Genomic DNA, 27,472 nt, shown 5'->3' on the forward strand with positions numbered 1-27,472 from the left:
ACCACTGTGAGGTAGGAAAGTGCTATTATCTCCATTTTGCAGATAGGGAACTGACGCACAGAGAGATTAAGTGTCTTGCCCTTGGTCACACAGGAAGTTTGAGGCTGAGCAGGGTATTGAGTCTAGGTCTTTAGCTAACACCCTAACCACAGGAACCCCCCCACCCCCACTCCTGAACCACTGTACCTCTGTAGCATCTGAGCACCAAAACACAAACTGAATTTGTTGCCATTTGAAATTGTTTAGCAAGCTGTTTAGCAATTGCTTCCTTGTCATTTCCCGTCAGTATGGTACATTTCCAAAACATTCAGTGGTTAAGCATTACTTATCGATCTTGTGTAGTCATTTAAAGTGCATCTTTTGCTGTTGCTAAGAGATGAAGCAACAACAGGAACATGCTATTCACCAGGGCTTATGTTTTGTTGATGATAAACTCTTATGAAAAGTAGCCAGACTCCGCTTACCCTCTGTGTGTGGCCGCAATCTGGTGAGTATTTTACTGGCCTGTTTAACGTGACTGGAATGCACTTGTAATCTCTTCAACATTATTGCCTTGTTTTTTTGATGGCAATAGCATTTTAAATGCTGCTAATTAGTTTTACTGTAGACTGAAACCTGACCTTGTACTGGGTAAAGAAGAAGAGCAGATCTTTTAGTGCAAAAGGTGCCTTTTTGGGGTGCACTGGTACCTTGCGAGGACATGACTGTTATGCTTGTGGGTCCAAATATCAGGAGATTCCGTGCAAATGATTTGATGCCCTAATGAACAGGCATTTCCCCTTGTTTTGAATTAAATTCTCTCATCCAAAGATTTCCTCTTAGCCTCCCGTTTTTCTCTGGCTCCCCACATGCCGACTTCTCTCTTGAATTTTCCCCTTTCTTACCTCAGGCTGCATTGCTGTAATGTGTGGTACCTAACTGTGAAGGCCGCCTTAAAGCTTCAGCTAATACAGAGCATGGCTGCTCATCTTCTGAGTGGGTCAGTAGGTTCTGAGCAGGTCACTGTTGTGCTTCTCGCTCTGCCGTGGATGCTGCTACATGTTTGCGTGATTTCCGAGTAGCAGCCGTGTTAGTCTATATCCGCAAAAAGACTATGCTCAAATAAATTTGTTAGTCTCTAAGGTGCCACAAGTACTCCTTATGTCTGAGTGAGATTGAAACAGAGACTAAAGGGATGTGGGCTCATGGGCCTGCCTCTCCCTCAGCCAAAGGTGGTGCAGATCCTGGACAAGGCCCCCAGTGTCGTATGCCCACTGGTGGGGGTGAGTTTGCAGTGTTAAAGTATCTGCTACCTTCTCTTCACCAGTGAGGTACACAGGACTAAAAGTAGTAGCCACTGACTGGGGAGGCTCACAGGGTTTTTTTTCTAAAACATCACACAGATTTAACCAGTGTCTGCAACGTGGCCAAATGGGTCCAGGCCATTCTTTGGATATCAAGCCATTCCCTTCCCCTCACTTGTATTTCAGTGGTGCTGAAATGTATTCAGGAGTCTACCATTGCTATTCCCAGACAAATGAAAAGTCCTGAAAAGGAGGAGAAAATTGCAACCAAATGTGATCATGTTGTAATTTTTAATATACATCTTGCTTCCATTTCTGGCTGAATTCCTTGATAGTTCTTGTAATGTAAGAAATATCAGCTGAATTTCTTTCTTGTTTCTTGTACTTTTAGATCTAAAAAACCTAAGAAGCCTGCACCTCCTGCAGCCAAGGAAGACAAGCCCAAGTTAACCATTTTTGATGAGGAAGTAGATCCTGAGGAAGGACTATTTGGCCCAGTAAAAGATTTTTCATCTTCCAGTTCCAAGAAGAACTTGTCAGCCAAAGAGAGTAAATATGTTCCATTTTCCATTATGTACAGTTAGGTTGTGGTCCCCAAAGCTTCTATAAGGCTCTTGTATTTAAAATGGAATGGTGCAGTGCATGAAACTTGGGTTTCGATGTAAGAATGTTGGGCCAGACCTTCAGCTGTAAATTAGCTAGAAGTGGAAATAAACATAGCTTGCAGTTGCAACAGGCATACACTGTTGGACTTTGGATTGTCAGTTGTTATGGATCTGTAGTTGTTGTCTAGCTTATGTTGATGGGTGAGTAGAGCCAGTAGCTCCTGCTAGTGCAGTGTATCAAGAATGTATTTCCTAGCGCTTTGTGAATTTTTACTTTGGCTATGGAAGACTTTTTATAAAAATAAATTTTCTATAGGATGTTTCCTTTCAGCCACACAGCTTGATTCCCCTGCTAACAGTCATGGTGGTGATGTAGTTGAAGCTTGACTAAAGCTTTCTGATGATTCAATCTTTAGACCTGAAATTATTTGAAGACCCAGACCTCGGTTGGACTGTTAAACTAGGCGATTCACTGCTGCTGCCAACGGCCTGTGAGAACAAGGACTATGTGCTGAGCACCAGCCTCAAAGAGGACACAGAGGAGCTATTGAGGTATTCATCTAAAACGGTTCCTGTAGTAATGATATCCACTAGGCATTCTTGAGCAGGAAGCAATTTAGATCCCAATGCCACAAACTCCAGGGCAAAGCTTAAAAAACATTCTGTGCTGAAAGTGGATTGACATTCATACTAACCAAGACAAGGGCAGACATTTGTTTAAAAGCTTGAAAATCAAACACACATCATCTTTATTAAAGCTTAAGAATAATGGGCACTGACAAACAGTAGCACCTTTACTTTCTCAAGGTGCTTTACAAATAATCCCCAGGAGGGTAGATGGGTAGGTTAGCTCTCCATTTTCCAAATGTGGAAATGAAGGCAGAGGAGTGGCTTGTCCAAGGGTAAAGATGAACTTTGTTTCAGAACTGAGATTAGAATTTAGGTGCTCATGGCTCAGACACTGTGCTCAAGCCACTAGACTGGGCTTCCTCGTTATTTAAACAGTGTCTCTTATAACGTTCATTTATATTTTAATCAGAACTATGCAAGATCTGGATTATCAGGAGGCTCTGAGGTAGAAGGAAGCATTCATGAACATGCCCTCCTTTTATCTAAGGTACTTAATATGGCCCCAGTTACCAGAATATCTGAGTGCCTCTCAATGTATTTATCCTCACAGTACTCCTGTTGAGGTAGTTTTGCTGCTCCGATCATTCCCTCATTATAAATCGGGAATTAAGGCTCAGAAAAAATAAGGTCCCATGGGAAGTGTGTGGCAGTACAAGGAGTCGAATGTGGGTCTCCTGAGTCCCACTCTGGCCCCCTAGCTGCGGAACCACCTTTTCGCTCATGTTATTAGTTACTAACCAGCTTTTTAGTATCCTACTTTAGTAACCAGTCCTGAGTAGAGATGAAAAAATTCTGATGTGTGTTCTTAATCCCTTGGAGCTGGTAGTTTTGCAGCCTCCATTGTTTATACAAAATGCCTTAGTACTAACATATCACAGCAGAAATACCTGGCTTAATTTATGCAGCAGTTAAGTTAGGTTATATGCCATCTCCTCTTACACTTTGGGGGCACATCTGATATTTACAAGACATGATGTGGCAAGACATAACTCGATTTACTGAGGTGGCACGTTGGGAGTGAACACACACATTCTCAGCTTTTCATGTCTGCTTTATTCTGTGCTGCTAATCTAGGCATAAAACGCTTGACCCAAATTGGTGATATGACTAGAACAAAAGTGCCTTATTTAGTGCAATTCCTCCATTAGCCATGAAAGCAGTGGAAAGAGCCTGACCATTTGTCATATTATTGCATTTCAAATTACGCAGTCTTCCCTGCTCAGTCACAGTGAAAGAGGACCCTGAAGCCCGCTCTTCGGCTGGCAGATTATGCCCTTATATAGATTTGGTGTTGAAGAAGATAGTGACAGTTGATCAATTGCCAGAGCTGGTGATAATGACAGAAGAGGGAGAAGATACTAATTCTTTAAGTTATGACTGTTTTTTCCCCCTGAATTGTCACGGTGCCAGCATCAATGCCTTCAGCAGCTGGCAGTGCCAACATTCAGTTGTAAATGAGTAGGTGTAGCCCAGCAGAAAATCAAGTGTGTGACCCAACTGGAAAATGGCATGGGAATCGCTCTTGATCTAGAGACAAATCTTATTCCTGGTAGGGATGTAGAAAGATAGTGCCCTATGGATATAGCGCAGAGCAGGTAAACTGAACAGAGAGAAATAGCAGGAATAAGGAAGAGCTATTGGAGGAAGAGAAATAATGAAGGATGGAAATTAGCAGAGAACCTGAAAAACATAGAAATGTTGGAGTCTGATTATGGACCTGATGGGAAGCAAAATAGAACAGGGACGATGTGAGGTGACAAATGAGATCCTGCTGTCTTAACCTAGTGGAGTTCTTCTTTTCGCCCCAAAGAGAATTTATCTGTGAAGCCAGAAACCTTTGCAGCTTAACTTTCACAAGTAGTCGCTGATTCTGGGTACCTCAATTTTTGATGCCGAACTAGTGACACTTGTGGCCTGATTCCGGAAGCACAGATTATCTTCAGCTCCCATTGCATTCCACTGCACCTCATGGCACTTCTGAAAATCCAGCCCCAAGTTGTCTCAAGTTCGGTGCCCAAAACTGCAGCAGGATTTATTTTTTGACAAAGTTTGTGTTAGAGTTCAAGGAACTGATATCTGTGTAAGGATCTAATGAAGGGTGAAATACTGAATTATTTAAACAGAGTCCAGAGACCACTCAGTGCACAAGTGGCCTTGAACTTACTCCCCATCCCACCCCATTAGTTCCAGAATTCCAATCAGCCCCTCCAGATACATCAATAAGCATTGCATCCCAGCTACTGCAAACCTTGCTGGAGCTGGCATATTGGGGTAGGGACAGAGGAGGTCAGACAGGATCTTAATATATATTTCTCCAAATCCATGTGGGATATAAAATATTTTTTAAAAGGACTTTCCTGAGTCTTCTACCAAATCTTTGTTCCCCAGTGGGAATAGGGGAGTCTCTGTGACATCACAACCCGGAGCATCACTTTGGAAAAAGAAACTCCACGGGGTGGGATATGAAATAGTGGGAAGTACAGTGGAGAAGGAAAGGGGAGGAGAGGTTAAAAACCACATGAGGTGAACAGCTCTTTTGCCCTTGTTGTTTAGTGCATGCAGCACACAACATACACTTAATATTGATCTGCAGGTCACCTTTGAAAAAGGCATAGTTGTCTCATCATATTATATATACGTGAAGCTCTTTTGAAAACCCATTTTAGAGAGCGCAAACGCAAGGCCTAAAACCATCTACGAGTGCCCCTTGAAATGAAAAATGGAGCAAAGGAAGCCTGAAATCAAGTCAGTACCATAACCTAAGTGAGGTCCTGAAGTCAAGATCCTTGCAAATAGCTTGCCTTAGACCAGACAGATACATTTAGTGTAGGATAGTATGATTAAAGGATATACTGTACTAAGCACAAGCATCAGTGAAGAATGACTGTATTCTAAAACTGTGAATACAAACAAAATGTCCTGATTTCCCCCCTCTTGTAGTAACCACTAACAGACTATGTGGAGGATGGCTCACACATGTATGCCCAGTGGTGGTGTACTCAAGACCATGCCAGTACATGCCCACTTGTCTGAGATTAGATTTTAGCCCTAAATTGACTTGTTGTGAAGCTTGGGGTCTGTTCTCTTGTGAACACCAAGGGATTTATCCACATAACTTTTCCATAAATCAAGAGAACAGCAGATCCCTTGTTTTGTACTTTATTACATTAAGCAAGTAAACCCAATGCCCTCGGTATACGTACGTAACTAAATGGACTCCATTGGGAAACCCCCTTTGAGGTTCCTACTCCCTGCAGATGCTTTCCCACAAAGATTGTGTGTCATAGTCAGATTATTGTTAATATGGAAAATGATTATGATTTAAAAAGATTAATAACTCCCGTCCCACTGGGGGCTTTGGTCACAGAGAGCAGCTGCTGCTTTCTCCTCCTGTGTAGCAGTAGCTCCTAGTAAAAGTAGGTAGATTGGCACCTCCTCCTCCTTTCCACCCACTTTCGCAGGCCCCTACATCTCCCATACATTGAAGAACCCAGAGGTCTGTAGAAGGAGCTGGAAAGGAGGGGGAGGAGACTGCACCATGTGGCCTCCTATACTACCATGGGTCACAGTTTGGGGGCTGCACTTGTGTATGTTTTTCTCTCTCCCTTTGGGTCATGTAAGTTGAAAGCTGAATCTAGCCACCACTGGCAGTTGGAGAGTGTCACCTGCAAGTTTGGTTTGCATATAAGCAAGTGGCTGTAGATGGTTCAGATGCTGATTAGACATTCTCTGCAAGTGTAGAGATTTGTGGGATCTGCTGCTAGTGGTTTTTTCTTTTTGTTTCTCTTGAAAATTTTGTCAGGATATTTAATGTGGGAGAGGGGCGTCCATTTGACCATTCTGAATCCACCTAAACTCTATTCGTTGTTTTTCCTGTATCTCTTTGATGGTGTTTGGTTGACTGACTGTAAATGGTCCTCTCAGTGTACCAACAGGAGAGAGCCTCTCAACTGCCAGTTTTCACTGCAGCAGAACATGGCCAGGGTCTCTTAGGGTATGTCTGCACGGTTATAAAAAACCCACAGTACCGAGTCTCAGAGCTTGGGTCAGCTGACTCGGACTTGCAGGCCTCGGGCTGCAGGGCTATAAAATTGTAGTGTAGACATTTGGGCTCAGGCTGTGCTGTGGGTCTTTTATTGCAGTGTCGACATACCTTAAGGTCTGTCATCTCTTTTGAATATGAGCGCTTGAATGACTGCACTACGTGTGCTTTTTGTCCCTTGTACATAGTCCATTAATAGTGAAGTCATCCCAGGCACTGGACGAGGGAAAGACACAGGGTAGGATTTTCAAAGCGCTCACCGTTGGCCTATCTTTGTTCTAAATGAAGTCATTAGTAACATCCCTGTTGACTTTAGTGGGAGCAGAGTGAGGCCAGTGTTTGAAGGGCTCCCCCAAGATATTTAAATTACTGCTGTAAGTTAACTTCCCACCCACCTAATGCTGTGTCCCAGGCAGCTCAGCAATTCGCTGGCACTGGTCAAAAAATGCCTTTTTTTGTTGAAAAGTCTTCAACTAGCTGTACAGTGTGTCTCCATGCCTCATGCAGGGGCTGGTGATATGTGTCAATATCTCGTCCTCGCTCCTGAGCAGGGCTAGTGGTTTGCCACAGAAATGTTTGCAAAAAAATCATGACTGATTTTCGGCAAATGTTGATAAAATCATGGACTTGATTGTTCCATGGGTCCCTCCCCCATAGTGACCTGTGATGTTCCTGTCTCCCATGCTCTCCGTCCCTCACTTATTCTTGTTATTTGTTTAACAGGGGCAATGCCTCTGTGGTTTCAGGACACAAAAATAAAGTCAGCCTCAGCCCTGACATACTTACAGTCCTGCTCCCCTCTGAAAGTGGAGCAGAGACCTCTTTCTAGCCACCTGGGGTTGAGGTAGGAGCAACACCCGATCCGTCAGTGGGCCAGAGATGTGGGGCAGCGGAGAAGAAGGCAGCCCTTCAGCCTTCTGTAGGGGACCTTGTAGTAAGAAGGTACTCGGTGGATTCTGAAAAAGCACCAGAAGTCACCCCTGTGGAGGATATGTGAGGTGACCCTTATGGAGGACACCTGAGGTCCCAGAGAACTGGAGAAGGGCAAACATAGTACTTATCTTTAAAAAGGGGAACATAGAGGGCCTGGGGACTTATAGACCAGTCATCTTAACTTTGATACCTGGAAAGATACTGGAACAAATTATGAACCAATCAGTTTGTAAGCATCTAGAGGATAATAGGATGATAAGGAATAGCCAGTTTGCTAATAGCTATTTGTCAAGAACAAGTCAAGCCAAATCAAACTAATTTCCTTCTTTGACAGGCTTACTGGTCTACTGGATGGGGGAAGCAGTAGACGTGATGTATCTTGATTTTAGTAAGGCTTTTGATACAGTCCCACGTGACATTCTAATAAGCAAACTAGGGAAATGTGGTCTAGATTAAATTACTGTAAAGTAGGTACACAACTGGAAAACCATACTCTGAGTAGTTATCAATGGTTAGCTGTCAGACTGGGGGGAGGGGGCATATTGGAGTCAGTCCTTGGTTTGGTACTCAACATTTTCTTTAATGACTTGGATAATGAAGTGGAGAGTATGCTTGTGAAATTTGCAGATGACACCAAGCTGGGAGAGGTGCTAGCTCTTTAGAGGACAGGATTAGAACTCAAAAGGGGGTTCTTGATATATTGGCAAATTGGTCTGAATTCAACAAGATGAAATTCAATAAAGACAAGTGCCAAGTACTTCACTAAGGAAGGAAAAAATCAAATCCCCAACTACAAAATGGGGAATAACTGGCTAGGTGGTAGTACTGCTAAAATGGAACTGTGGGTTATAGTGGATCACCAGTTGAATATGATTCAGCGACGTGATGCAGTTGTGAAAAAAAAGGCTAATATCATTCTGTGAAGTATTAACAGGAGTATCGTATGTAAAACATGGGAGCTAATTGTTCCACTCAACTCAGTACTGGTGAGATCTCAGCTGGAGTCCTGTTTCCAATTTTAGGCACCAGACTTTAGGAAAAATATGGACTAATTGGAGAGAGTCCAGAGGAGAGCAACAAAAATGAGGAAAGGTTTAGAAAACACTCTGAGTGAAAGAACTCCATTACAGATGACGAATGGTAAAATAAGTGTGGGCTGTTTATGTCACAACATAAAGGAGCATTTATAATCTCTCCTTCCAGCAGCACAAACTGTGAAGACTCCACATTCTCTCTGAAAGCGTTAAAAATGAAATACGAAAAATTATTATGAACAAAGCCGCACACTTTATATTAGCAGCGGGGGAACTTTAAAAGGCTCTAATCAGATTATCTCCATTTAGATCAGGGGTGGGCAAACTTTTTGACCCGAGGGCCCCATCTGGGAATAGAAATTGTATGGCGTGCCATGAATGCTCACAAAATTGGGGTTGGGTGCGAGAGGGGGTGAGGGCTCTGGTTGGGGGTGCAGGCTTTGGGGCGGGGCCAGAAATGAGGAGTTCAGGGTGCGGGAGGGGGCTCCAGGCTGGGGTGGGGGAGTGGGGTGTCGGGAGGGGGTTAAGGCTCCGGCTGGGGTGCAGGCTCTGGGGTGGGGCTGGGGATGAGGAGTTTGGGGTGTAGGATGGTGCTCTGGGCTGGGATTGAGGGTTTGGAGGGTGGGAGGGGGATCACAGCTGGGGCAGGGGGTTGGGGCACGGGGAGAGGCTCAGAGGTGCAAGCTCCAGGCGGCGCTTACTTCAAGCAGCTCCTAGAAGCAGCGGCCATGTCCCTCCTCCGGCTCCTATGTGGAGCCGCAGCCAGGCGGCTCTGCGCGCTGTCCCGTCCGCAGGCGCCGCCCCTGCAGCTCCCATTGGCCGAAGTTCCTGGCAAATGGGAGTTGCGGGAGTGGTGCTTGGGGTGGGGGCAGCGTGCAGAGCGGAGCCTCCTGGCTGCTCCTACGTGTAGGAGACGGAGCGAGGCTGTGCTGCTGCTTTCGGGAGCTGCGTGGAGCGGCCCCCAACCTTGCTTCTCATCTGGAGCGCCGGAGGGGGGCCATGCCGCAGCTTCCAGGAGCCACATGGAGAGGCCCCCACCCTGCTTCCCTGCTGGAGCGCTGGACCAGGGCAAGCCCCGCTCCACAGCGGGAGCAAAAGGGCCGGATTAAAACGGCCTGCGGGCCGTAGTTTGCCCACCCCTGATTTAGATAATTTTCCACATACCACAAGGCTTTTGCTTTGCCACAAAATCCCCCTGTCCACTCCAACACAGCTCCTCCCTACCATGCATATTTGTTGTTCTTATTAAAAGACCTCCTCTGAGGTCAGCTTTCCTGGACTCTTAGCAAGTGTGTGTGGTGGTGATGGGGAACCTGGATGAGGTACCTCCCCCTGGGTTCTGGCACTGTGGCTTCATTCACTCTTTCCTGCCCTCCGGGGCTTCCAAGTGGACTGGAGGCCTGAAACCTCATAACCCCAAGGTCCTGCAGGGCAACACACTCTGGGTAGCCCCAGAATGTATAGGAGGCAATGGCAAATGAAATTCACTGTTGATAAATGCAAAGTAATGCACATTGGGAAACATAATCCCAACTATACATATAAAATGGTGGGGTCTAAATTAGCTGTTACTACTCAGAGAGATCTTGGAGTCATTGTGGATAGTTGTCTGAAAACGTCCACTCAATGTGCAGCGGCAGTCAAAAAGGCTAACAGAATATTGGGAATCGTTAAGAAAGGGATAGATAATATGACAGAAAATATCATACTGCCTCTATATTAGGGCTGTCAATTAATCGCAGTTAACTCACATGATTAACTCAAAAAATTAATCGCAATTAATCATACTGTTAAACAATAGAATACCAATTTAAATCTATTAAATATTTTTGGACGTTTTTCTGCATTTTCAAATATATTAATTTCTATTTCAACACAATACCAAGTGTACAGTGCTCACTTTATATTATTATTTTTATTACAAGTATTTGCACTGTAAAAATGATAAAAGAAATAGTATTTTTCAATTCACCTCATACAAATACTATAGTGCAATCTCTTTATCATGAAAGTGCAATTTACAAATGTAGATTTTGTTTTTGTCACATAACTGCTCTCAAAAACAAAACAATGTAAAACTTTAGAGCCTACAAGTCCACTCAGTCCTGCTTCAGCAAATCGCTCAGACAAACAAACTTGGTTACAATTTGCAGGAGATAATGCTTCCTGCTTCTTGTTTACAATGTCACCTAAAAGTGAGAACAGGCATTTGCATGACACTGTTGTAAACGGCGTTGCAAGGTATTTATGTGCCAGATATGCAAAATATTCGTATGCTTCTTCATGCTTCAGCCACCATTCCAGAGGATATGTTTCCATGCTGATGATGGTCATTAAAAAATAATGTGTTAATTAAATTTTTGACTGAACTACTTGGGGGAAAACTGTATGTCTTCGGCTCTGTTTTATCTGCATTCTGCCATATATTTCATAATGACCCAGCACATGTTCGTTTTAAGAACACTTTCACAGCCAATTTGACAAAATGCAAAGAAGATTCCAGTATGAGATTTCTAAAAATAGCTACAGCGCTCAACCCAAGGTTTAAGAATCTGAAGTGCCTTCTAAAATCTGAGAGGGACAAGGTGTCGAGCATGCTTTCAGAAGTCTTAAAAGAGCAACACTCAGATGCGGAAACTACAGAACCCAAACCACCAAAAAAGAAAATCAACCTTCTGCTGGTGGCATCTGACTCAGATGATGAAAATGAACATACATCTATCTGCTCTGCTTTGGATTGTTATCGAGCAAAACCCATGATCAGCATGGATGCATGTCAGATGGAATGGTGGTTGAAGATGAAGGGACATATGAATCTTTAGCGCATCTGGCACATAAATATCTTGCGATGCCGGCTAGAACAGTGCCATGCAAATGCCTGTTCTCACTTTCAGGTGACACTGTAAACAAGAAGCAGGCAGCATTATTTCCTGCAAATTGTAACCAAGTTTGTTTGAGCGATTGGCTGAAGTAGGATTGAGTGGACTTGTAGTCTCTAAAGTTTTACATTGTTTTATTTTTCAGTGCAGTTATTTTTGGTACATAATTCTACATTTGTAAGTTCAACTTTCATGATAAAGAGATTGAACTACAGTACTTGTATGAGGTGAATTGAAAAATACTATTTCTTTTGTTTTTTACAGTGCAAATATTTGTAATAAAAATTAAATGTAAAGTGAGCACTGTACACTTTGTATTCTGTGTTGTAATTGAAATCAATATATTTGAAAATGTAGAAAACATCCAAAAATAACATTATTGTTTAATGTGATTAATCACGCAATTAATCACAATTTTTTAATCGTGCAATTAATTGTGATTAATTTTTTTAATCGCTTGGCAGCCCTGCTCTATATAAATCCATGGTACACCCTTATCTTGAATATCGCATGCAGATGTGGTTGCCCCATCTCAAAAAAGATCACTATGGATAGTTCTCTGAAAACATCCACTCAATGTACAGCAGCAGTCAAAAAGCAAACAAAATGTTGGGAATCATTAAGAAAAGGATAGATAATAAGACAGAAAATATATTGCCTCTGTATAAATCCATGGTACGCCCACATCTTGAATACTGCGTGCAGATGTGGTCGCCCCATGTCAAAAAAGTTTTATTGGAATTGGAAAAGGTTCAGAAAAGGGCAACAAAAATGATGAGGGGTATGGAACGGCTGCCATATGAGGAGAGATTAATAAGATTGGGACCTTTCAGCTTGGAAAAGGGATGACTAAGGGGGGATATTATAGAGGTCTATAAAATCATGACTGGTATGGAGAAAGTAAAGAAGGAAGTGTTATTTACTTCTTCTCATAACACAAGAACTAGAGGTCACCAAATGAAATTAATAGGCAGCATGTTTAAAACAAACAAAAAGAAGTATTTTTTAACACAACACGCAGTCAGCCTGTGGAACTCTTTGCCAGAGGATGTTGTGAAGGTCAAGACTATAACAGGGTTTAAAAAAGAACGAGATAAATTCATGGAGGATAGGTCCATCAATGGCTATTAGCCAGGATGGGGGAGTTGGTGACAGGGGATGGATCACCTGATGCTTACCTGTTCTGTTCATTCCGTCTGAAGCACCTGGCATTGGCCACTGTCAGAAGACGGGATACTGGGCTAGATGGGCTGACCCAGTATGACCCAGTACTTATGTTCTTATGAGAATGAATGGAACTGCCCTGCCTGCCCTGAAGAGCTTGCAGTCAGGGCAGGTGCAACCATTAGGTGAACTAGGCAGTCTCCCAGGGCACCAAGTGGTTGGGGGTGGCCAAAAGCGCGCTCTGGGGAGGAAGTGGACCGGAGGTGAACTGGGGCAGAGGGGCGCGGGGAGGGCCGTCTGCAGCAAGTAATGGTGGGGGTTGGGGGGCGGCACACAGGGCCCCAGCTCACCTCTGCTCCGCCTCCTCCTGTGAGTGCACTGCCCTGCTCTGCTTCTCTCCCTCCCAGGCTTGCGTGCCAAACAGCTGTTTGGCGCTGCAAGCCTGGGAGGCAGGAGAAGCGGCGGCGTGCTCGGGGAGGAGGCAGAGCAGAGGTGAGCTGGGGCGGGGAGTTGCTGCATGGCTCCCCAGGCCGAGGGGAGTTGCTGCACAGCTCCCTGAAGGGAGAGGGGGCGGCAGGGAGCTGCCGCAGGGGGGGCACCTCAGGGCAGAGGGGAGCTGCAGCGGGGGGGGGGGGGGGCGCTCTTCAGGGCGGGGGGGCGGGGAGCTGCCTCGGGGGGGGGGGGCCTCAGGGCAGAGGGGGGGTACAAGGTGGAAGTTTCGCTTAGGCCGCAAAACATCCTTGCACCAGCCCTGCTTGCAGTCTAAATAGGCAAGACAGACACCAGGTGGAGGAACAGACAAACAGACTGGTCAGTGTGATGACAGCATTGTCTGTTTCTCTACATAAAATCCTTCTCCCTTTCAAAATTCACATCTCAGCTTTAACCTCACACAGCTGAATTTGTTATAAGCCTTTTATTTTTAATAGGAGATACTTTTTTATTCCAGGAAAAAAATGATATTTTCCATTACTACTTAGAATCTGCACTGTAGTTGAATAAGCACATTATTATGACAAGAATTTCAAACACTACAGTGCTCCTTTTCCAAGAGAAGTCAGACTTTGGGAGAAGAATTCATTAGCTGGATATCTGTGCCCTATAATCTTTTAAACAAATGTTTTCTTTTTTTTTCCTGTGAGAAGAGCTCCATGCTGTTGCTAGGTTTCATTCCCCCCCCCCCCATCCCCCAGCTCTGAGTTAAATGTGATAGTTATGCATGGTAACAATTCATTTACTTGCCAAGAAATGTAAGTCCTTGGTTCCACCTTGGCCTAAGGCATTTTACGTTGTTGTTAACCATGTCTTTCACAATCAAGCAACAAAGCATCAGACATTCTGACTTGCACAACAGCACTGAAAGTGGCTTGTGAGACAAAGATTGCACGTTATATACTATATTTCTCTGTAAAAGATCTCTAGCTAACCCATGTCTTTCAAAATCTAGGACTACCAGTTCCCAGACCCGTTTGAAACTGAACTGTCCTCTGGTATCAGGTTCTGGTTTTTTTTAAAATTATTATTTCTATGAAGCAGCATTCTGAGGCCATATATTGTTTGGTGTTTTAAGACTGTGCGATAAACATTTTAGCTGCTATGACAAAAGCTAACTAAGATTAAAGTGCAACTCCAGATGAGAGTCAGAATTTCTGAAAGTCACAATAACCAACCAGGTTACTGGTCAATGGCATGCGTATTCCTGCCCTCGAGGGGACAAAATGTCTGACCTTGACAAATGCTACACCTAATGGAGAGCAACGTGAGTAATAGTTTTCATTGGACCCACTTCTGTTGGTGAAACGGACAACCTTTCGAGCTACAAAGGACAACCTACATAGGGCGACCAGACGTCCCGTTTTTAAGCCTTCTTCCAAGTGTCTGGACTTTTAGTTAAATACGGGCAAATTGTCCCGTATTTTTGGGGATCGCAGCACAGCCAGCAGTGGGGGGCAGCAAGCAGCCATGCCCCCCTCTTTGCACTCCCCAGCGGGTGCCGGAATCTTCCTTGCTGCCTCCTCAGTTTCTGCTGCTGCTCCTGTCCCACCGCCCCCCTTACCTCCTGGGCAGCACTCCCGCCACACCGTCATCAGCTCCCGCCTTGCACGGCTGAGAAGCCAGAGCACGGTGTGCCCCCGCCTGGGGCAGCCCGCGGAGAAGGGGGTCCCTGCTTACCCATGGTGGGAGGATCCCTGCTCCTCCATATGGCGGGGCTCCGCTGGCCCTGTAGCAGTGGGAGCAGGCTGTGAGCAGCGTTTCACCTCACAGCCGACCCCCCCCCCCGCACATGGAACCCCTAGTGGGGCGCGGAAGAGCGGTGTGGGGGGGCAGTGGTAACACCAGCCCTGCACTGGAGGGAGGGCTACAGAGAGCAGCGCGGGCAGGCTGGCCCACCCTGTGTGCAGGGGGACCTCAGGCTGCCCCATGCGCGGACATGCAGCGGGAGGGCTCGGACCACCAGCCATGTGGCCGTGCATGCAGGAAGGGTAGCAGGAGGGGGTGGGGGAGGCATTGCTGGTGGGCTTGGACCAGGTGTGGGGAGGATGTCGCAGGATGGCGGTGCGGTGGCTCGGATGGGGGCGTGTTGCAGGCGGGCAGCGGGGTGGCTTGGGCCAGCCCCAGGCACCGGTGGGGAGGCGGACCTCAGGCTGGTCCCATGTGGGCGGGAGGCAGGGAGGGCTCAGGCAGGCCCAAGTGTGGTGGGGACTGGGGGACCTCAGGGAGGGCTTGGGCCAGACAGGGAGTGTCCCGTTTTCCCTTGGGGAAAATATGGTTACCCTTGACCTACAGGACTTGAAGAGGAACTCTGTGAAGCTCGACAACTTGTCTATTTCACCAACAGAAGTTGGTCCAATGAAAGGTATTACCTCACCCACCTTGTCTCTCTCATATCCTGGGACCAACCCAGCTACAACACTGCAAGCACCAAGTCGAGCCTTTATATTTTAGTTTGAGGTCCTGAAATCTATACCTTATCTCTCTGTGTGCATTGTATATGGCCAGACCTTTGTCACTCTAGGCTGCTTATTCACTCAATATTTGTGCAGTGGGGGCGGAGGGGATAGAATTATTACTTATTGCATAGTGTACCAGAGAACAGAGAATCTGTTCTGGGGATATGTGGCAGCAGTTTGATCTCCAGTTCAATATTTTCAACTGACTGTAATACAAACATGATTTAGGGCTGATGTGACAAATTCTGGAGAGGATGTTAAGGTGAAAACCCAGAGCCAAGTGCCTGGCTTGGGTAGCTGGGCTGGGTGTTTGGCAGGTGCATGAGAGAGGGAGGAGAAACCCACCATCAACATCAGGCACAAAGTTCCTGGGCAACCACTCCATAGAGGCTCCTATCAAAAGTAACCTCAGTGGGCTGTCTAGCCTCACCCAGATCCATTCCTCATCCGCTACCCATCACCTGTGCTCTGCCATGCAGCAAGATTATATGGAGCAAGGTGTCATATAGAGGGAATCTCCTTCCCCTCCCTCTCTATTCATCCTTCCCCTTGCACAGCAGAAACCCACCTAAGCCACTAAGGCAGAGGAAAGCTCTGAATATTCCCCTAATGGGTAAAATTTATCTCTGGAACAATTCTGATGTCAGTGAAATTACATCAAGGATGAGTTTGGCTCTATGTGTAGAGCTTTACTGAAGGATGACGGAGGGCAGTTGTGTAACTAGGGGATATGGTTACTGACTAGAAGTATCTGAAGGAATTGTTTTGGGTATCCAAAGGATTAAGGTGTGATGAGGTGAAATTAACAAAAATTAAAAGAAATTAGGCCAAGGATCAGGAAATGTTTCCTCACAGTCATAGCTTTTTAGCATAGGGAATAGTCTTCCGGGTGACAGGCTAGAGGCTCAGTCCCGTGAGAGATTTTTAAGATTAGATTTGACAAAGCACCAGAGGGCGCGCTGTATGAAACAGTCCTGCCCTGAGCATTCGGGCCCTGATGCTCTTAAACTCATTCTTAGCTCTAACATCTGGGATTACTCACGTTCTTAAAGTTCAGCAGGTGCTAAAGTGCTTGGCTGGATCATGCCTGAAAAGGTCTGTTCCATCTCTGACTTTTGTGATTGTTCTACCCTGAGTTGAAGTGAAAGGGATTTTATTTAAAAAAACCAATCCACACTGCACGTCTCAGTAACCTTGCCTAGCGTCACAGACCCTTCTCCTATCCCCTCTGGTATTCAGGGTTATTTACTTCAGATTATAATATCTGTGGTTTTGAAACATAATTGGCAGAGACTTGCAGGTTGATAGCCAATTGCCTGATCTGGACATTCGTTCATACTGTCTGAACTCCGTTAAGCTAAGTATTGACTAGACCATGGCAATGGTGAACGCTGATGCCAGCTTAATTAACTTTTCAGTACCATGCCATCTATGTGACATCGGGGAATCCCAGTTTATGGCATCAGCTAGGAGTGAGAGAGACCAAGGTGAATCTTTGGTTCCTCTGATTCAGTGCAGATGAAAAAGTTGCAAATTTCTTCTTTTTCAAATTTTCTTTTCAAAAGCTTCCTATGTTTGTTATTTGAAACTATTTCTAATTTTTTTTAAAAAAAGTTTTTTGAACGCCTTAATAATTTCCCTTCTGAGCTGCTGGACAGCTACAAATGTCTACGCATATTTGCTATGTTAATAATTCAAACTATACTTTGCATCTTGAGCACAGGCACAGCTAGGCCAGAGAGAAGAAGGGAGTGGGAAAGGCAGCTGGCTGGACACCTGGCGAGAGCTAGTGAAACTGAGGTGAAACTGGCTTCACTAAACTGCCTGGGATACTAGGGGAAAATTTTCCGAAACACTGAAGTGACTTAAAGAAAAGGAGTACTTGTAGCACCTTAGAGACTAACCAATTTATTTGAGCATGAGCTTTCGTGAGCTACAGCTCACTTCATCAGATGTATACCGTGGAAACTGCAGCAGACTTTATATACACACAGAGATCATGAAACAATACCTCCTCCCACCCCACTGTCCTGCTGGTAATAGCTTATCTAAAGTGATCATCAGGTGGGCCATTTCCAGCACAAATCCAGGTTTTCTCACCCTCCACCCCCCCACACAAATTCACTCTCCTGCTGGTGATAGCCCATCCAAAGTGACAACTCTTTACATAATCAAGTCGGGCTATTTCCTGCATAAATCCAGGTTTTCTCACATCCCCCCCACCCCCATACACACACAAACTCACTCTCCTGCTGGTAATAGCTCATCTAAACTGACCACTCTCCAAGTTTAAATCCAAGTTAAACCAGAACATCTGGGGGGGGGTGGGTAGGAAAAAACAAGAGGAAACAGGCTACCTTGCATAATGACTTAGCCACTCCCAGTCTCTAAAACTAGACAAGCCATTTACAACGCACACTTTGCTTCTCTACAAAAGAAAAAGGACACTAAACTTTCTAAACTACTACATGCTACAAGGGGCCACAGCAATGGTTCCCTCAACCCACCTAGCAATATTGTTAACCTATCCAACTATACTCTCAGCCCAGCAGAAGCAGCTGTTCTATCTCGGGGCCTCTCCTTCTGCCCCTCCACCCCCACGAACATGATACAGTTCTGTGGTGACCTAGAATCCTATTTTCGATGTCTCCGACTCAAGGAATATTTCCAAAATACCTCTGAACAACATACTAATCCACAGCGGTCTCCCTACCAACACTACAGAAAGAGGGATTCTAGATGGACTCCTCCTGAAGGTCGAAACAGCAGACTGGACTTCTACATAGAGTGCTTCCGCCGACGTGCACGGGCTGAAATTGTGGAAAAGCAGCATCACTTGCCCCATAACCTCAGCCATGCGGAACGCAATGCCATCCACAGCCTCAGAAACAACTCTGACATCATAATCAAAAAGGATGACAAAGGAGGTGCTGTTGTCATCATGAATAGGTCGGAATATGAACAAGAGGCTGCTCGGCAGCTCTCCAACACGAGTTTCTACAAGCCATTACCCTATGATCCCACTGAGAGTTACCAAAAGCAACTACAGCATTTGCTCAAGAAACTTCCTGAAAAAGCACAAGATCAAATCCGCACAGACACACCCCTGGAACCCCGATCTGGGATATTCTATCTACTACCCAAGATCCATAAACCTGGAAATCCTGGGCGCCCCATCATCTCAGGCATTGGCACCCTGACAGCAGGATTGTCTGGCTATGTAGACTCCCTCCTCAGGCCCTACGCTACCAGCACTCCCAGCTACCTTCGAGACACCACTGACTTCCTGAGGAAACTTCAATCCATTGGTGATCTTCCTGATAACACCATCCTGGCTACTATGGATGTAGAAGCCCTCTACACCAACATTCCACACAAAGATGGACTACAAGCCGTCAAGAACACTATCCCCGATAATGTCACGGCTAACCTGGTGGCTGAACTTTGTGACTTTGTCCTTACCCATAACTATTTCACATTTGGGGACAATGTATACCTTCAGATCAGCGGCACTGCTATGGGTACCCGCATGGCCCCACAGTATGCCAACATTTTTATGGCTGATTTAGAACAACGCTTCCTCAGCTCTCGTCCCCTAAAGCCCCTACTCTACTTGCGCTATATTGATGACATCTTCATCATCTGGACCCATGGAAAAGAAGCCCTTGAGGAATTCCACCATGATTTCAACAATTTCCATCCCACCACCAACCTCAGCCTGGTCCAGTCCACACAAGAGATCCACTTCCTGGACACTACAGTGCTAATAAACAATGGCCACGTAAACACCACCCTATACCGGAAACCTACTGACCGCTATTCCTACCTGCATGCCTCCAGCTTTCACCCTGACCACACCACACGATCCATCGTCTACAGCCAAGCTCTGCGATACAACCGCATTTGCTCCAACCCCTCAGACAGAGACAAACACCTACAAGATCTCTGTCAAGCTTTCTTACAACTACAATACCCACCTGCAGAAGTAAAGAAACAGATTGATAGAGCCAGAAGAGTTCCCAGAAGTTACCTACTACAGGACAGGCCTAACAAAGAAAATAACAGAACGCCACTAGCCGTCACCTTCAGCCCCCAACTAAAACCCCTCCAACGCATTATTAAGGATCTACAACCTATCCTAAAGGATGACCCAACACTCTCACAAGTCTTGGGAGACAGGCCAGTCCTTGCCTACAGACAGCCCCGCAACCTGAAGCAAATACTCACCAACAACCACATACCACACAACAGAACCACTAACCCAGGAACTTATCCTTGCAACAAAGCCCGTTGCCAATTGTGCCCACATATCTATTCAGGGGACACCATCACAGGGCCTAATAACATCAGCCACACTATCAGAGGCTCGTTCACCTGCACATCCACCAATGTGATATATGCCATCATGTGCCAGCAATGCCCCTCTGCCATGTACATTGGTCAAACTGGACAGTCTCTACGTAAAAGAATAAATGGACACAAATCAGATGTCAAGAATTATAACATTCATAAACCAGTCGGAGAACACTTCCATCTCTCTGGTCACGCAATCACAGACATGAAGGTCGCTATCTTAAAACAAAAAAACTTCAAATCCAGACTCCAGCGAGAAACTGCTGAATTGGAATTCATTTGCAAATTGGATACTATTAATTTAGGCTTAAATAGAGACTGGGAGTGGCTAAGTCATTATGCAAGGTAGCCTGTTTCCTCTTGTTTTTTCCTACCCACCCCCCCCCCCAGATGTTCTGGTTTAACTTGGATTTAAACTTGGAGAGTGGTCAGTTTAGATGAGCTATTACCAGCAGGAGAGTGAGTTTGTGTGTGTATGGGGATGGGGGGGATGTGAGAAAACCTGGATTTATGCAGGAAATAGCCCGACTTGATTATGTAAAGAGTTGTCACTTTGGATGGGCTATCACCAGCAGGAGAGTGAATTTGTGTGGGGGGGTGGAGGGTGAGAAAACCTGGATTTGTGCTGGAAATGGCCCACCTGATGATCACTTTAGATAAGCTATTACCAGCAGGACAGTGGGGTGGGAGGAGGTATTGTTTCATGATCTCTGTGTGTATATAAAGTCTGCTGCAGTTTCCACGGTATACATCTGATGAAGTGAGCTGTAGCTCACGAAAGCTCATGCTCAAATAAATTGGTTAGTCTCTAAGGTGCTACAAGTACTCCTTTTCTTTTTGCAAATACAGACTAACACGGCTGTTACTCTGAAACCTGAAGTGACTTAGACTCTGAAGTCCCATTGCCTTTCAGTGAGTCTTAGGCTGCCAAGTGCTGGCCCAGATTTTTAAAGGCATTTAGGTGTTGCTGTACTCAATGTTGCAAGTTAGTCTCTAAGGTGCCACAAGTACTCCTGTTCTTTTTGCTGATTTAGAAGCCTAAATCCTATTGATCATCAATGGGATTTTGGCTCCCAAGTGCCTGTCACTTCTGAAAATAAGACATAGGCTCCTAAATCGGTTAGGCATTGTGACGCTAAGCACGGTAATGCCTAAATACTTTAAAAAAACTGAGCATGTCACTCTTTAAAATGGGATTTAGGCACCTAAATCACTTAGATGGTTTTGAAAATTTTACTTTAGAACTTTTGATGAAAACAAGGACATCTGCTCACCCTACAGTCGAGTGGAGGATACACTTCCCAGTCTTAGTACATGATCCATGCTGCAGAGGATAGTGAAAAACCCCAAGATCACTTTGAGATATTCCTGGAAGTCAAGTCCTTGTCTACCTTAAAGTTAGCAATCAGCTCTATCCTGTGTATGTGAGCAACACTCAGCACAGCTAGTTAAATATCTTATCCCACTTTTACCCTCATTATTACAGATGAACAACTCTGTTTTTGTCAATTTGGATGACAGCCCAAACCCTTCTTGTTTGCACACGCAGTATATTAAGGTGTGTTGTTTTGATTTAACACAGGAAAATATAATTCAGTGCCTAAGGGAAAATAATTGGGGAAAGCCTTGATGTACCATAGTCTTTCTCTGTCCTTTACGTCTTTGTGGATTGTATATTTCTGGTTCATTTGTTGCATTGTACTGTGTGAACACAGGGCCTCTTTTTCCTTATGGCCTAAGAATATTCATGCAGAAAATGTATTATTTAATTGTGGCCTGCTTTAGAATTTAATTCAGTCAAAAATGAAGGAGAATTGTCATTGTGCAAAGGGATACCTCTAGGAATGGGACTCACCGTGAGGCTAGCAGACAGATTATTACAGAAAACACATGTGGACATTGAGAAATGGGGTAAGAGGAGACACATCCTGTGTAAATTTTACAGGAAATTTGCTGATAATTTTTTAAAAAGTCATACATGATAAAGCTTTTTCCGTTTTTATAATCTAAGATGAAGATAGTAAAACCCAGGGCATGATAAATATTAGTTGTTGGTTGGTTGGTTCTGTGGTATTGCCCACAATGTGCTAGGTGGTTTTCAGACAGCCTTCCTTTGTAGCATGGAGCACGGGTCACTTGCTGGAGGATTCTCTGCTACTTGAAGTCTTTAAACCACGATTTGAGGACTTCAATAGCTCAGACATAGGTGAGAGGTTTTTCGCAGGAGTGGGTGGGTGAAATTCTGTGGCCTGCGTTGTGCAGGAGGTCGGACTAGATGATCATAATGGTCCCTTCTGACCTTAGTAGCTATGAATCTATATAGTTCCTGACCTGGAGCTCACAATCTGAGGCCCCAGTCTACAGACAACAGTGTATGTGTTTGACTGAAGGATGGGCAGGCAGACAGAGCGTGGTGGAAAGGGGAGCAATACCTTCATACGGTGTTTTTGAACTGGTGGGTCACTGCTAGAACTGAGAAAAATTTTTCAAACTAATAGTTTATTTGACCAAAAATGCAGTTTTGGTCGACCTGAAACTATTCACAAATTGAACATGAACATTTTCAGCCATTCACAAAACAGCCAGAGGTGGAAGTGGTGCTGCTTCCCTCTTCCCCCCACCATATAACCTTTACCTCATTGGTTAGGGTGCTCACAGTGGATGCTGGAGACCCATGTTGAGACCCAGAATGCACTTTTTTGACTAATCAAAATTTGTAGACATTTCAGATTTGATTGAACCGAAATCAAATTTATTTTCAACTTTTTTGGAACTGCCACTGTACAGAAAAATCATTTATTTGCCCTGCTCTAGCTGTAACTCCTACCGGGACATGGAAGGCAATCAGGGAGGTTGCAAGGCATTGAAAATGTTATTACGATCTAAAGCAGAGAAAATACAATTTTCAGAATTATTTCATGGTTCACAACACCTTCCAAGTTTGTGAGGTCAAATGTAGCTGTATTATATAGGCTTATCATTTATACACTTTTACTTTTATAGTAAACGTAAGGGGTTGTCAAAATGTTTGACTTCAAATAAGGGGCCAAGTTCCAACAACCTTAAAAGGCTGAAAAACCCTTGTGAAATAGAAAGGTCAAGGTGCTACTTAGCCATTGCATGGTCGAAATGATGTTAAGTTCAACTAGATTCACTCTACACGAGTGGTTTTCAACCTGTGGTCCCCAGACCACTGGGGTCGGCAGACTATGTCTAATATTTCCAAAGGGTCTACATCTCCATTTGAAATTTTTTAGGGGTCCGCAAATGAAAACAGATTGAAAACCACTCCTTTAGGCAGTGCAGTCAGAAATTCTATGTTGTATCTTTCAGGAAAGGCAAACTAATACTATTTCTGCTAGTAGTAATAATGACGAGGGAGTTCTTTGAGTACCTGGTATTTTAAAATTCAAATATTTATAGAATTGTAACTGTGATGGATGATGTGATGAGAGAAGCGTCCCAGATTTGTTGATTCTTCTTTTGTTATTGTCTGTGTGGAATAATGGCCGTGGTGCTGGAGCCATAAGCAGAATAAACTGCTTCTATGGTTACGGGACTCCTCAGCGTTGCTTTGCGTTTAATAACCTGCAAATGGCTCCTTTATTGCTCTGCTGTACTTAGTAGAGAGACTTATTAAATCTCTGCTAGGGGACACCAGTAAATAAATATTTAAGGGGTGAAATTCTGGCCCTATTGAAGTCAGTGGGAGTTTTACCATTGACGTCGATGGAGCCAGGATTTCACCCAGTATATCCCAAAGCCATCAGCTAGCGCAACAGGAACAGATACATTGGTGGAGAAAATATGAACAACAAAGAATAAATGACATTACAGGGAGCCAAAATACTGGCTAACTAATCTGAGATAAGGACCAAATCCAAGGCTCTGGTCACCACCCAACAAGCATAGAGTGTGAAAAGGGACACAATTAAAAGGAACTTTGCCCACCCCAGGCAGTAAAGTGGCTGCAGAGCTGCTCTGCCAAACCCATTTTAGCCACCGGTGTCACAGCATTAGCAGGAGGACCAGAGAATCCCCACAGAAGAGAAGATTCTGGCTTTGCCCCTTCCCTTATCCCCATCTCCACTTGCTCTGCGCATATTGCTTCTGGGGAGCCATGTTTGCTGCAGAGAGGGGTGCACCCTATCAATCTAGCACTCCCAGTGCGTGGCAGAACTTCCCCCATCCTGTTGCCAAGGGGGGAGGGGCCTTTCCAGCTGCAGCTTTCAGAATGATCAAAGATGGGATTTTTCAAAGTGTTCAGCACTGACCCTGCTCCCATGTTTTGCCACTGACTTCAATGGCAGTAGAGTTAGACCAATGTAGAGCGCTTGATCCCACCCTGAAATCTCACACTAATACCTACAGCATTCAATCCAGCCGAACAAATACCATTGACACTATAAATTCCAGTAATTTATTTTAATTTTTCCTTCTATGTTTTGATGTTGTTTGAATATTATTTGATTAGAATGTTGGGAAAAGTTACCCTAAAAAAGCATAGTGCACACAGATCAAAAGAGCCTTCTGTTTCACAGGAGCATGTGTGAACAAGCCATTCTGTGGTTAACTTTATCCAGATCAGAGTTAGAGGCTAGATATGTAGTTCATCTTGTTCATCTGAGAAGCAGACTTGGGCAGGAAAGAGTTTACCTGTCCTGTGAAAAATGGTGAGATTTCAAAAATATTTTCCCATTCCAAATTGAGGCAAAAAATCAATTTCAAACTTTTGTGAATAGGAAAAAAAAATTTCAGTTTGGTTCAACGGAAAGGGTTTTATTTCCATTTCAATTTTTTTAACTTTTTCTTTATTCTACATTAACTTGCATTTCTAAATGAAAAGTCATTTCACATTTAAAAAAATGGAACTTTTCATTTAGCGTCTCATTTTACTGGTTTCTGTGACAATTTCAAAGTTTCCAGAATTTTCAGAATGGGAAATGTTGAAATCAACCCTTTCCCATGAAGTTTCAGTTTCAGTGAATTGGCATTTTCTGAGGAAAAATATTTTTAGTCAAAAAATTCCCAGTCAGCTCCAATGAGGAGTCATGTGTGTTTTTGTGTTTTTATTTTCTTTCGTTAGGGTTGAAGAGGATTTAGAGAGGCTCTGGAGAGTGAGTTCCAAGCCAAAACCCAGGCTGCCACATAAACCAGCATTGCTTAAGAAGCCATTAATCACCACTAAGAACAATGTTAGTCCAGCCCCTCCAGCAAAGCTGAAAGAAGACAAGATTCAAACCATGGACGAGGTAGACATTCTCCAGTACATTCAGGACAATGAATCTATCAGCAACCAAGACATGAGTCTCTTTTGAAGAGTCTGTTTCTTTTCTGTCTTCCGAGGCTGCCTTATCCAAGTGCCATTGACCTCGTATGTGAGGGAGGCAGGAGTTAGCTCGAATTCTTCATTGTCGCTACATTTGCCAACTTGTCATGATTAGGAGAGCAGAAAGTCTGATTATTTCACAAGCTCTAAGTGGTAAAGAGTATGTGTTTCTACTCAGTGTAATTATGGTCTAATGTCTTATATTTTCAGGCTTTTTTTTTAAGAGGTGTAAAAATATACAACACTATAGATTCTGTGTACTATAATCATATCAAATTATTGGATAACTGATTACTAGACCGAAAGGGCTCACGCAAACAGCCGAGGCTACAAGCAGGAATACAGTCTGGTGGGGCCCCCTTCCCTCCATTAGCTGAATAAGAGACGGTATGTTTCAATTAACTGGAAATGTGATCCTTTTTCTTTTGTCCATCCTTGTAGTAACCTGCCCTCCCTTGCTGTCATTTTAGTGAGATGCAGCCAGTTAGTGCTTCTGTGGATACACTAAAATCCGCCTCCATTGTATCTCAGAGAGAGATTAAAATCCCAAGTTGCCTGACTGTTCTTCCCTTATTCGGGCACTCATTTTGTCCCAGAGAAAGTTGTCCCTATCCCCAGATAGATACAGCCATATAGTGTCAATGTCTGGCCATTGGTTGTTTAGGTACACAAATTCCAGCTCAGGGGAGATCTAGTGCAATAGTGAAACAAGGCTAGACACTGCAAATCTATGTACAGATTTTCTGACTACGGATAGTCAGCACAGGGACATGGCGCAGAGTTAGCAAATGACTGGAGCTGTATTTCAGGCCATCTGTAGATACACAGACACTGAAATGTTTAGGAAGTTTGGATCTTTCTCCTGATCTAAACTTCAGGGCTTGGGACCATCCCTATAAAGACATGGGAGTGGAATGATGCTCAATGGTGGTCCCTTTGGTATCTGTTTAATTTTTATAGCCAGGCAAGAGCAACTCTGGGGTGATAAGACGTTTTTTAAAAAAAAATCTGTATATTTTGGTGAAATTTTAGTGCCCGTGAAAAGTAAGAAATTAACCCAGCACCTCACCAGCAGCCTGCACTGCCCCTCCTATTCCAGGGCTAGGGCTCTCTTCTTGAATGTGCTGAATTATAATTTGGGCAAGTGTCTGTAACCTCAATTGAGACCACTGAACGCATCTTACCTGCGAACTAAATCAGACTGGAGGCAAGGTCTCCAGCCGTGAAATGCTAGTATATTTAAGCCATGTCACACATCCCAGATCTGCCTTTTTAATGCATAACATCATAGCTTCTAAAGCGTTTTAAAAATATATTTTTAATAATTATCATGTTCTCTATTAATAATTTTCACTTTATTCCAAAAGATAATGTATTAAGTACATTTTTGTTTAAATGAACAAAAAAATCAATATTAGATCTGAACCATGTAAATAAGATTCACTATAATAAAATGACATGCTAACCTGTAAATACTGTTGTTCTTTATTATATCCTAAAGTAAGGGATGATGAGAGTAGAAAGTTGGGTTCTAATTACCTAAGCTGTGATGAATGTTCCATTTTTATTGCCATATGAGTGCAGTAAAATATGTGTTTAAATAAGAAAATATTGAAGCACTGTTCAGATAAAGCTTACTGATGAACACAGAACTCTATCTATGGTTTTTATGTGGCTTCCATTAGTATCTGAGCAAAATATTTAATTAGCCTCCACAAACTTTTTTTCCTCGTCTGCAGATTATAGTGATCTCAGCCCAAGAAGCCCTGGAATGCAATTCCTTCCGAGGACATGCTCAGTTGAGACAGAATATTGACTTGGTGTCCAACAGAATGTAATAAGACGAGCATGGAATGGATTTTTATTAACACTATTGAGCTGCTTGTGAATGATTTTGGGACTATACTTGTCTAAGCATGTGTGTGTGTATAATTCTCTGTTGAATTCTCTGGAAATTTTGTTTAGTGGCATTTTTGACTCCTTTTGAGTGCTTAAACAGCCACATCTAGTGACTTTTCAGGGTTTGTCTGGTGACTTCCTGCTATGTAGAGTTGGCAACAAACTAAAAAAAAAAAAAGCACTCAGTATTGGCCTAACTCTGCTCCCTCAAAATTAACAATTACAGTCCCTTTGACTTCAGTGGAAGAAGAGTTCAGCAGAGCATTTTTGAAAATGCTACCATATGGCATCCTGTAATTTATATAATTAGAAGCTATCATGAAAGTTACTTGGTTCGGAGGGGTGAATAACAAATCACAGATTTTCCAAG

General features: G+C 43.9%; 1 protein-coding gene across 1 annotated transcript in view; it reads left to right on the forward strand.

Moving 5' to 3' along the window:
• HS1BP3 (HCLS1 binding protein 3) overlaps positions 1-26,676 on the forward strand; it is a 79,964-nt gene extending 53,288 nt beyond the window's left edge. The window contains exons 5-7 of the mRNA XM_048845607.2: positions 1,675-1,832; positions 2,305-2,440; positions 24,961-26,676. Of these exons, the coding sequence (XP_048701564.1) occupies positions 1,675-1,832; positions 2,305-2,440; positions 24,961-25,192 (526 nt within the window). The 3' untranslated portion in view covers positions 25,193-26,676. The remainder of the gene's footprint in view (positions 1-1,674; positions 1,833-2,304; positions 2,441-24,960) is intronic.
• Positions 26,677-27,472: the final 796 nt, after the last annotated feature.

This window comes from Caretta caretta, chromosome 3 (assembly GCF_965140235.1).
Source record: "Caretta caretta isolate rCarCar2 chromosome 3, rCarCar1.hap1, whole genome shotgun sequence".
Lineage (NCBI taxonomy): Eukaryota > Metazoa > Chordata > Testudines > Cheloniidae > Caretta > Caretta caretta.